The sequence below is a fragment of the Choloepus didactylus genome, chromosome 4 (assembly GCF_015220235.1).
Source record: "Choloepus didactylus isolate mChoDid1 chromosome 4, mChoDid1.pri, whole genome shotgun sequence".
Lineage (NCBI taxonomy): Eukaryota > Metazoa > Chordata > Mammalia > Pilosa > Megalonychidae > Choloepus > Choloepus didactylus.
This window is the reverse complement of record NC_051310.1, coordinates 113,912,612-113,922,762: the sequence shown is the minus strand read 5'-3', so window position 1 is coordinate 113,922,762 and position 10,151 is coordinate 113,912,612. Positions and strand designations below refer to the sequence as shown.

Sequence of the window (10,151 nt, the reverse complement as noted above, 5' to 3'; positions counted from 1 at the left end):
GAGGGAGCTGGTGTTTTGTCTCTCCCCTCCACACTTTTATCTCTTTGTGTTTCGGGTGGGGGTGGGGTGGGGGGTACAAGACTTGGGGGAGGTGTGGGTGGGGTGGTTTATATGCAACCTTGTCCTGGGGCATATATTCCTAAGTAATTCAGTCACTCCTGCATCTGAGATTGGACAAAACGTCGCAATCCTTCTTAGCATAGTGCTCTGGAGAGTCAATTGGAGCTGGAACAGATCACATTTATTTGCCAAGACTTATTGTGTATATATATTCCTTAAATGAGTAAGTAGGTAGTATGCATCTGAGTCCTTCAAAATCTAAAAGCATCTTTCTTTCTCCCTGACTTCCACCTCAATCTTGACACATGAATGGTCATTCATAAATGAAAAGCCTAGCTCAGTATTATATTCATGTCAAAATATTTCCCCTCAGAATCTGTAGATATTTTTTCAGTTCAGTTTTCTCAGAGCATTTAGTGTTGGAGACAACTCTGATTGGAATCTGATCTTTCTGATAGGTCCTCTGTTTTTCTGTTTGGCCCCTTGCCACTCAGTTGATTTTGAACTGCCCTGGGCTGAGCACTGAAAGGCTGTGTCTGTGTCCGGGTGAGAAAGAGACTTGGTATCACCATGGGCAGAAACCTCTCTTTTTCACTCACTTTGCTTTCTTTTGGTTAGTGCCTCGTGAAACGCTTTTGTGGTCTGTTCAAAATGCTCCTCCCGTTTTATTTGTTCGCTTTTACACTTTTACTCATTCCTCCTCTCATTTTCCTCCTCCCCCCTTGCTATCCTAATGTGATTAATGCATATCCTTTATACGTGTTCTTGTAAAATGTGTTTGCTGCTTTGCGTATAGCTTGAATTTCCCCTTATGATCCTTGGGGATAATTTCTTTGGGATATATATTCAGAAGCAGAACTGCTGTGTCACGGGCATATGTACATTTAATTTGACTAATTTGCTTTCCAGGCAGCATTATCTAGCTTTCAAACTATGCTGATCCAATAGATATAAAATTGTATCTCGTTTTTGTTTTAATTTTCATTCTTCTGCTTACCAAGGAATTTGAGCATCTCTTCGTAAGCTGATTAGCTCTTTGGTTGTCCTATTTTGTAAACTGCTTGTTTATATCCTTTGCCCATTTATCTATTGGGGTTCCCATCTTTTTCTTGTTGATTTGCAAGAATTCTTTGTATAGTCTAGATATGAGTAACTTCTTTGTTTTAAGCATTGCAAGTATGGGAATGTGTTTGTTACTTTATTCACGGTATTCTTCATTGAACAGTTATCCTTATTTTGATATAATCAAATTCATCTGTTTTTTGGTTAGTGAATGATTTGAGTGTGTATGGTTTCATTTAAGAAGTCCTACATCACTTCTATGAACTTCATATTTTTCCTTTTATGCTTGGGTTTTTAATGCATTTTTATTTAATCCATATCTTTAGTATTTATTAGTCTCTAAGCTCTTTGTTTCTTCCTTGCGTAATTTTGGTATTTTATATATTTCTAGAAATGTATTCATTTCATCTAGGTAGTCAAGTTTATTAGTATATAGTTCATAATACTCTATTGATTTTTAAAAATTTTTATCATGGAGATATATGGATAGATAGATAGATAGACAGATGAACTTAAATTTGCCATTATAACCATTTTAAGCATACAATTCAATGCCATTAATTACATTCACAATGTTGTGGAACACCACTATTTCCAAATCTTTATCATCACCCTAAACAGAAACGCTGTACCCATTAAGCAATGCTCCCCCACTCCATTTCCCCCCCAGCCTGTGGTAACCACTGATCTAGCTTCCATCTCTATGAATTTACCTATTCTAGATATTTCTTATAAGGGGAATCATCCAATATTTGTCCTTTTGTTCTGATTTATTTCACATAGCATGTTTTCAAGGTTCATCTATGTTGTAGCATGTATCTGTACTCCTTTCTCTTTTATGGCTGAATAATAGCTCATTGTATGAATATACCACATTCTGTTTATCCATTCTTCTGCTGATGAACATTTGGATTGTTTCCATCTTTTGATTATTGTGAACAATGCTGCTGTGAGCTTTGGTGTATACATGTATCTGTCTGAGTCCCTGATTTCAATTTTTGGGGGTATAGGCCTACAAGTAGGAACAAAAGAAAAAATAGATAAAATGGACTTCATCAAAATTCAAAACTTCTATGCATTAAAGGACACCATCAAGAAAGTGAAAAGACAACTTACAGAATGGGAGAAAATATTTAGAAACTATATATCTGATAAGGATTTAATATCCAGAATATAAAGAACTCCTACAACTCAACAACTAAAAGACAAAGAACCTAATTTAAAAATGGGCCAAGTCAAACTCTGCAGATAAACTCATTACCCTCTCCCCTACATGGGATGTGATTTTCAGGGATGTAAGTTGCCCTGGCAATGTGGGACATGACTCCCAGGGATGAGCCTGGCCCCAGCATCGTGGGATTGAGAATGCCTTCGTGACCAAAAAGGGGAAAAGAAACATAAGAAAATAAAGTTTCAGTGGCTAAGAGATTTCAGATAGAGTCAAGAGGTCATTCCGGAGGTTACTCTTATACAAGCTTCAGCCAGATATTACAAATTGCCACGGTATGTAAAGCCCCAACCAACAGTATTCCTGAAAACTCTAAAGAAAACACAGGGCTCTATCTAAGACTCTACAAAAGTTTTACATATTAAGTTTATTTTCCAGAAACTTAAAACTTCCAGATTGTTCCTATGCCAGAGAAGCCCTGAAACTTAGAGATACCAGTCTCTCCCAGAACATCAACCAGTTGCATTCCCCTACCTCATAATGTTGACACCCCTTTTAAACATGAAGAAGTTAGAATGGTCATTGCCCAAATATCCCTGAAGACTGACAGAATGATCAAATGAAAGGGAGGAGTTGTAACAGAAAAGTTAGGATTTAACAAATGATTATCACTACTGAATCATTATATAGATATTTCTTTTTAATTTTTGGTGTATTAGAACAGCCAGAATTGTGGAACTATAACCCATACTATACTTTGAAATTTGCTCTATAACTACTTGTAAAACTGTATTTTGAAATTCATCACTTTTCTGTAAATATGTTATATTTCACAATAAAAAATGTTTAAAAAATAAAAAAACTGGGCCAAGGATTTGAATAGATGTCTCTCCAAAGAAGATATTCAAATGGCCAATAAGAAGATGAAAAGATGCTCAACGTCACTAGCCATTAGAAAATGCAAAATAAAATTGCAATCAAATACTACGTCACACCCACCAGGACAGCTATTAAAAAAAAACTGAAAATAACAACTGTTGATGAAGATGCAGAGAAATAGGAACCCTTGTACATTGTTGGTGGGAATGTAAAAACGGTGCAGCTACTGTGCAAAGTAGTTTAGTGTTTCCTTAGAAAGTTAAACACAGAAGTATAATATAATCCAGCAATTCCTCTACTAAGCATATACCCCAAAGAACTGAAAGCAGACTGTGGTGCTTTGAAGCTGTATGCACCCCAGAAAAACATGTTCTTAAATCTAATCCATTCTTGTGAATATAAACCCATTGTAAGTAAAATCTTTTAATGAGGCTACTTCTGTTAAGATGTGACCCACTTCATTCAGGATGGGACTTAATCCTATTACTGGAGTCCTTTATAAAGGGAATGAACACAGAGAGAAAGCATGGAAGCAAGAACTGAAATCAATGAAATCCAGAAGAGAAGGGAGAAGCCAGCAGACGCCGCCATGTGCCTTGTCATGTGCCTTGTCATGTGGCAGAGGAGCCAACGATAGCCAGCAGCTGGTCCCTGGGAAGAAAGCATCACCTTGATGATGCCGTGATTTGGATATTTTCTTTGCCAAACTGTAAGTGAATAAATTCCCATTGCTTAAGCCGAACCATTTCATGATATTGCTTTCAGCAGCCTAGGAAACTAACACACAGGGACTCAGACAGATAAGTGTACACCAATGTTCACTGTAGCATTATTCACAACAACCAAAAGGTGGAAACAACCTAAATGTTCATCAATAGATGAATGGATAAACAGAATGTGGTATATCCATACAATCAGCCATAAGAAAATCAGCCATGTAGATACATGCTACAACACAGATGAACCTTGAAAACATTAAGCTAAGTGAAATAAATAAGACACAAAAGGACAAGTATTGGATGATTCCCCTTATATGAACTATCTAGTATAGGCAAATTCATAGAAATGGAAAGTAGATTAATGGATACCAGGAGTGGAGGGTGGGGAGATAATGAGGAGTTATTCCTACATGAGTATGAGTTTTGGTTTGGGACGATGAAAACAGTCTGTAAATAGATAGTGGTGAAAGTTGTACAGTATTGTCAATGTACTGAATGTCAAAGAACTGTCCAGTTAAAATGGCTAAAATGATTTTTATGTTATATATATTCTACCACAATTAATTTTTTTAAAAAAATAGGGCTTGTACCTTATGGTATTTCTTGTTGTTATTTTTAATTTTGTTTTCCTAATTCATTTATTTCATTTTATTTTATAAGACTATTGGCCTGACACAGATGGGAAGTAGTAGTAGTAATAATAATAGTAACAATAATAATAGGTCCTTTACCACAGATAATTTAAAAAGCATCGACTAGAATTGCACTGCCCAATAGAAATATAATGAGAACCACAAAAGTAAATTAAAATTTTCTAGTAGCCACGTTAAAAAAAGCAAAAAACAAACAGGTGAAAATAATTTTGATGGTATTTTGTTTAATCCAATATTTCAAAAATATTATCATTTTTAATGTGTAATCAATATAAAAATTAATAATGAAATACTTTACATTTTTTATACAAACTCTTCAAAATTGGGTGTAAATTTTACATCTACTACATGCCTCGATTCCAAGCAGCCACATTTCAGGTGCTCAGTAGCCAGATCTGCTGGACAGCGCAGATGTATGCCTCCGCCTGGCACCCAGCTTTTGCAGCTGGTCCTCCCGGCTGCCCCGGGCCCCTGGCATGAGGGCCGCAGGGCGTGCGAGGGGAGCCTTGGGCTGAGGAGCCGCCTCCCACTTGCAGGGCCTCTGCCTCCCCAGGCCCCACCTGCTCCTGAGTTGGACTGTTTTAGTCCTATCGCTCTAGGTCAGAGGAGAGCTGGGTTTGGGCAAGGAGCGGGGAGACAAACGGGGTGGACCACTCAGTCACGCTCTCTGCTTTGTCTCCAGGGGTCTCAAGGGCTTGTCTATTTGGGGACTAGAACCTAGGAGACCAACAGGGCAGCTGGGGGCCAAAGGACCACAAGGACTTCGTTGCCAGGAACATACTCCCACCAGGAACAGAATGGACCATGATGAGGGGGCTCCTGGAGCCCCAGCTGGCACTGTCGTGCCTCAGGAGCTGTTGGAAGAAATGCTTTGGTTTTTTCGGGTAGAAGATGGTAAGTGGCAGGGGACTGGAGGTGGGGATGAGGGGATGGTCCTCAAGACAAAGAGCAGAATTTGGCTGAAGCCCCCTGACTGGCCTTCCCCTCTCTGTCGGGCTGCACCTTCCCCTAAGGCAGGGACTGAGGCTGCACATCTCGGGACCCAGAGGGGTCTGGCACACAGTGGGTGCCCAGGAACAGGGTGTGGGACTGAACCCTCCCCCCTCATTCACTCAGCCATCCAATCATTCAACAAGTACTTCTTGAGCTCCTCGTGAGGGCTAGGCACTGTTCTCAGCACTAAAGTTACAGAAATGAGTACGACACAAACATCTCTGCCCTCGTGCAGCATGCACTCTAGCCAGGAGGCAGAAAATAAACAAGAGAATGCACAGTGCATTGGTGATGAGCAGAAAGGAGAAAAATTAAGCAGGGAAGGGGAATAGGAAGTGGGTGACAAAGGTGGGGGGTTTGGAAGTGTGTGACAAGGGCAAGGGGTTGGGAAGCGTGGTCAAGGAGGGCCTCACTAAAAAAGTGACATTTGAATAAAGGCTGGCAGGAAGTAAAGGACTCAGCCAGGCAGATTGTGTGGGGGGATAACATTCCAGGTTGAGGGAAAGCAAATGCACAACCCGATAGTTGGACTGGGCCTCATTTTGATACAAGGTGAGCGAACCCCAAATATCCAGAGTCACACTGGCCACTTTTTCTATTATCTGTAGCTGGTTAAATCCAGTTGAATTGCTACTCATCCTTCCCTCCTTTCCTTCTTTTCCTTGCCTTGTACAAAACCAGTCCCTGACAAAAGTGTGAAGATTATAAAGTCTCTCTTTTTCTACCCATTTTTCTTCCCTATTGTCCAACTACAGTGCTGCCTCCCCCACTAGATTAGGGCTTCTCCAGAGCAGAGGTGTCTCCCCACATCAGACCAGGGGATTTCCCCGCAGCAGGGGGCTCAGCTTTCCCTCATTAGGGTCTCCCCACCCACCTGCTCCACGGCAGGGGCCCTCAGATGTGAGCTAGGTCTGAGCCGTTAGCAGGCCTGAGGGGCGCCTGGCCTCTCCCTCAGGCTCTGTCCTGTGTGTGCCTTCCCAGCATCTCCTTGGAATCAGTCCATCCTTGCCCTGGCGACCATAGTGGCCCTAATAAGCATTGTCCTCCTGGGGAGGAGCATCTTGGCAAACAGGTAAGGAGCTGGCCTGGGGGCGGCCTCTGGAGGGTGGGGCCCTGCCTTCCCAGAGGGCACCTGGGACTCAGCCCAGGTCATCTGGGGACCGTGGCTGTCCACCCTGTGGGACAGCAAAATACAGCCTTCAAGGTCTTTTCAGGGAAGCTGTTGAAAAACCAGCCACTGCCCTGAATGACAGTCCCCAGGCCCTGGCCAGACAGCAGAGCAGGGGCTGGTGTGTCTCAGAAGGTCATGATCTCTGGCCCTGGTGTCACACAGACCTGGGTTCAAATCTCAGTTCTGCCACTCACTAGCAGGGCAAGTCACTCAACACCTCTGAGCCACAGTTTCTTCTTCAATAAAATGACAATAAGAAAGAATTCCTTCTTCCAAGGATTATGGTGAGGGCCCAATGAATGGTGGCTATTACTGTTAAAGGGGAAAGGCTTGCTCTGCTCCAAGGCCAAATCCAGGCACAGATGGAGCCCTGAGATCAGCTGAGGCTCATGGGTATTTTTAACTTCATTCTAACAACAGTGCTCCTTAACCCTGGATGCACAATAAAATCACCTGAGGGGAATATTAAAAATACAGATTGCTGGGCCTCATCGTGAAAGGCTCTGACACAAGGGGTCTGAGGTAGGACCTGGGCACTGGCATTTTTAAATCTCCCCTGGTGTGACCAGGGCTAACTTTTGAGAGCTCCTTGGGGGCAGGGACCATGTCGATTCAACTTTGTTCCCCAAGCAACTGGCAGAGTACCTGGCCCTAGAACTCAATAAATGTCTGGTTCACTCACCCTCATTCATTCAATCATTCATTCATTCAACAATGAATCTATACCCATCACTATCAGTAACTTCCAAACAATAATGAGACTCCCTCCCTCAGAGCTGTATCACATTTTATTATTTTAAAGCACCTACATATGCATTCTCTCGTTTGATCCTCAAGACATCCCTGTAAGGTGGGCTAGGCACAAGTTATTCCCACTGTACAAAAAGGGAAATTGAAGATCCATGGAAGAGTTGGCCAATATTTTATACCATGTATGACTCTTCCTCACAGCTCCACTGTAAAGTAAAAACTAAGCAACCACAGCGCCCTCTGTTCACACTGACAGCTCGTCCTTATGAACTGCTGTGGCCCCATTCATCACTCATGCATTTCATGAATACGAGTTGAGCACCTACTCTGTGCCAAGCTGTGCTGACAGCTAGAGCGGTGGACACGCTAGATTCCGGCCCTGGCCTTGTGGAACCTTCAGTTTGGTGGGGAGACTATTACAGTTCAGAGTACAGTTCAGATGGTCAGTGGGGGTCACGGAGGGTGTTGTGGGAACACAGAGGTGGGAGCTGGGGCCTTTGGGATGAAAAGGGAGGGGGGCTGGGCTCAGGAAGACTTCCCGACACAAGGACACGCGCAAAGGTTCAAGGCGGGAGGAAGAGTGTGAGGAGTGGCAGGGTGGGAGAGGGAGGACCAAGAGGCGGGCAAGGCCCAGAGGGTACAGGCCCTGGAGGCCATCCTAAGGAGTTCAGGTTCTAGCCCACGGGCATTGGGGAGCCAGCAAAGGGCTTTGCACAGGAATATGACAGGTTTACGTTTGAGCAAGATCAGTCTGGATGCAGGTTATAGAATGACCTGGAGGGGTAGAGCCATTAATAAGATGGCATTGCCCTCTCACCCTCAGTTAGGAAGCATCCCCCTCAGTAAGGTCAGCTCAGAGACAAGATGACAACATGGCTGTCCACAGAAGCAGTGGGCAAAGCCCTGCTCCCCCTGTGGCCCAAGCAGAATCTCTGGGCAATCAGCTCTAACAACAGCTGGGTCCCTCTACCATGGTCAGGAAGTCTATGGATACCTTAAGTAAAACCACCTTGGAGGGAGGAAAGATTGGAGGAGTTATTGGAAGGGTCTTGAATGCCAGGTAAGGAAGTGGACAGTGGGGAGCCATTGAAGGTGCCTGAGCTGGTGAGTGCAGTGTGCACAGCAGGTTTTAAGAACATGACTGGTGAGGTAGGTAGGCTGGTTTGGGAAAGTAAGAAGCTAGAGGCAAGGAGCTTAGGAATTTTTTTGCAGTAGTTTGTTGGGAGTGGAGGAATATGGATGGGGATGAGGTGTGGGGTGGTAAGGGCCTGCACTAAGTAGGATGACAGTCCTGGGGTCAGAGACAGTGTGATTAGGTGGAAAGAACGCAGGATTCAGGGTCAGGAGAGTTAGGTACACATCCCAGGTGCATACTTCTTTGACCTCTTGGGGCCGTATTTTCTCCTCTGTTTGGAGAGGGGGGTAGCAATAATAGTTGAGCTCACAGGTGGCTGCGAGAATTCAGTGAGGTGACGTATTTGCTTGTGTAAGCTGTTCCTCTGCCAAAGGAACATTGAACCACTTCAGCTTCTTCCTCAACAGCTCCCAGAACTCCTGTGGGAGTTCTTCCTCAAACTCTCAACCCACCTGGGAGGCCCAGTCCTTCCCCAACCACTCAGTATCCCAGCTCAAGGAATTTATTTTCAACCGTGTTTCCTCTCCTCTCAGAAATCAAAAGACGCTGCCACCAGAAAAAGAAACACCAGAAGTCCCTCATGTGGCTGAGGCTGGAACCAAAGATGACAAGGTGAACACCGTAAAAGAGACTTTGCTCTCAGAAAAGCCAAACTTGACCGAGGTGGAAATTGAGTTAAAAGAGCGAGAGGTCACGTCAGTTCTCCTTCCAGACCCACCAGAAACTGAGACCTAGTGAGAGTTCAGGGCACCCCCTTCCAAGCCAGATATGTGATTTAAGCTCAGCTCACTGGCCTGAAACCTCTCAGGTTTTGCAGTCTCTCCCAAGCAGCTTCATTTTTTTGTTAATAGATAGAATGGACGAACTGCAATTAAACTAAAATTTGGTTATTTTTTCTTTAAAATTTAATACATTTTCTTTGTATTAAAATGCTTGTGGAAGTGGGCAACTGGAATGGCACAGTTTGTTCAAATGGTCCATGCACACAAGTGGCTTGGAGCGACAGTGGGAACTCCACAGACCACGTGGGGGTCAGGAAGCTGAGCCAGGATTCCCAGCTTGTGGTCCTGAGTCTTGAAGGCTGGGTGTGAGCTCCCGGGATGGCTGAGAGGGAAAGAAGGATTCTGGGCTCAGCATTCCCTTCTCATCCCTTCCACCCACCAGAGCCCTCCCCTGTACCTGCTTATCTGCTGAGAGTCCGTGGTGAACAAAGTTAGAAACCATGGAACTCCCTGCCTCTGAGACCCTTCTCTTGCTAACAGAGAACACCCCAAGACATGCCAGCATCCAAGGGAGATCCCTGATCTCCAGGCACTCAGACTCTGGTCCGAGCCAGTGTTGTGCTATAAGCTGTGGCAACATAATTTATGCAAAAATTTGCTTTATTAAGCAAAAATGCTTTAGATTCTAGCTCACCACAGGGGGCTTTGAACACTCGGACCCAGTGCTGAGCGTACTGGGTTCCGCTAAACCTGACTACAAACTGGTATAATTTATATACTCCCCCATGAGCCTGGGGCCTGCTCACAGAGCCCACTGGGTGACACCTGATCCTGTGCGT

At 43.8% G+C, this 10,151-nt stretch overlaps 1 protein-coding gene across 1 annotated transcript; it reads left to right on the top strand.

Moving 5' to 3' along the window:
• The first annotated feature begins 5,220 nt into the window (after positions 1-5,220).
• On the top strand, positions 5,221-9,531 carry SLC51B (solute carrier family 51 subunit beta). The gene is made up of 3 exons (XM_037833693.1): positions 5,221-5,435; positions 6,516-6,606; positions 9,124-9,531. The coding sequence occupies exons 1-3, from the start codon at positions 5,339-5,341 to the stop codon at positions 9,323-9,325; spliced, it is 390 nt and encodes a 129-aa protein (XP_037689621.1). The 5' UTR covers positions 5,221-5,338; the 3' UTR covers positions 9,326-9,531.
• The last annotated feature ends 620 nt before the right edge of the window (positions 9,532-10,151 follow it).

Excerpts from the sequence above, each read along its gene's own strand:
- SLC51B (XM_037833693.1), top strand. The coding sequence starts at position 5,339 with ATGGACCATGATGAGGGGGCTCCTGGAGCCCCAGCTGGCACTGTCGTG. Across the intron at positions 5,436-6,515 it reads GTTTTTTCGGGTAGAAGATG|CATCTCCTTGGAATCAGTCC; the intron begins GTAAGTGGCAGG and ends GTGCCTTCCCAG. Across the intron at positions 6,607-9,123 it reads AGGAGCATCTTGGCAAACAG|AAATCAAAAGACGCTGCCAC; the intron begins GTAAGGAGCTGG and ends CTCTCCTCTCAG.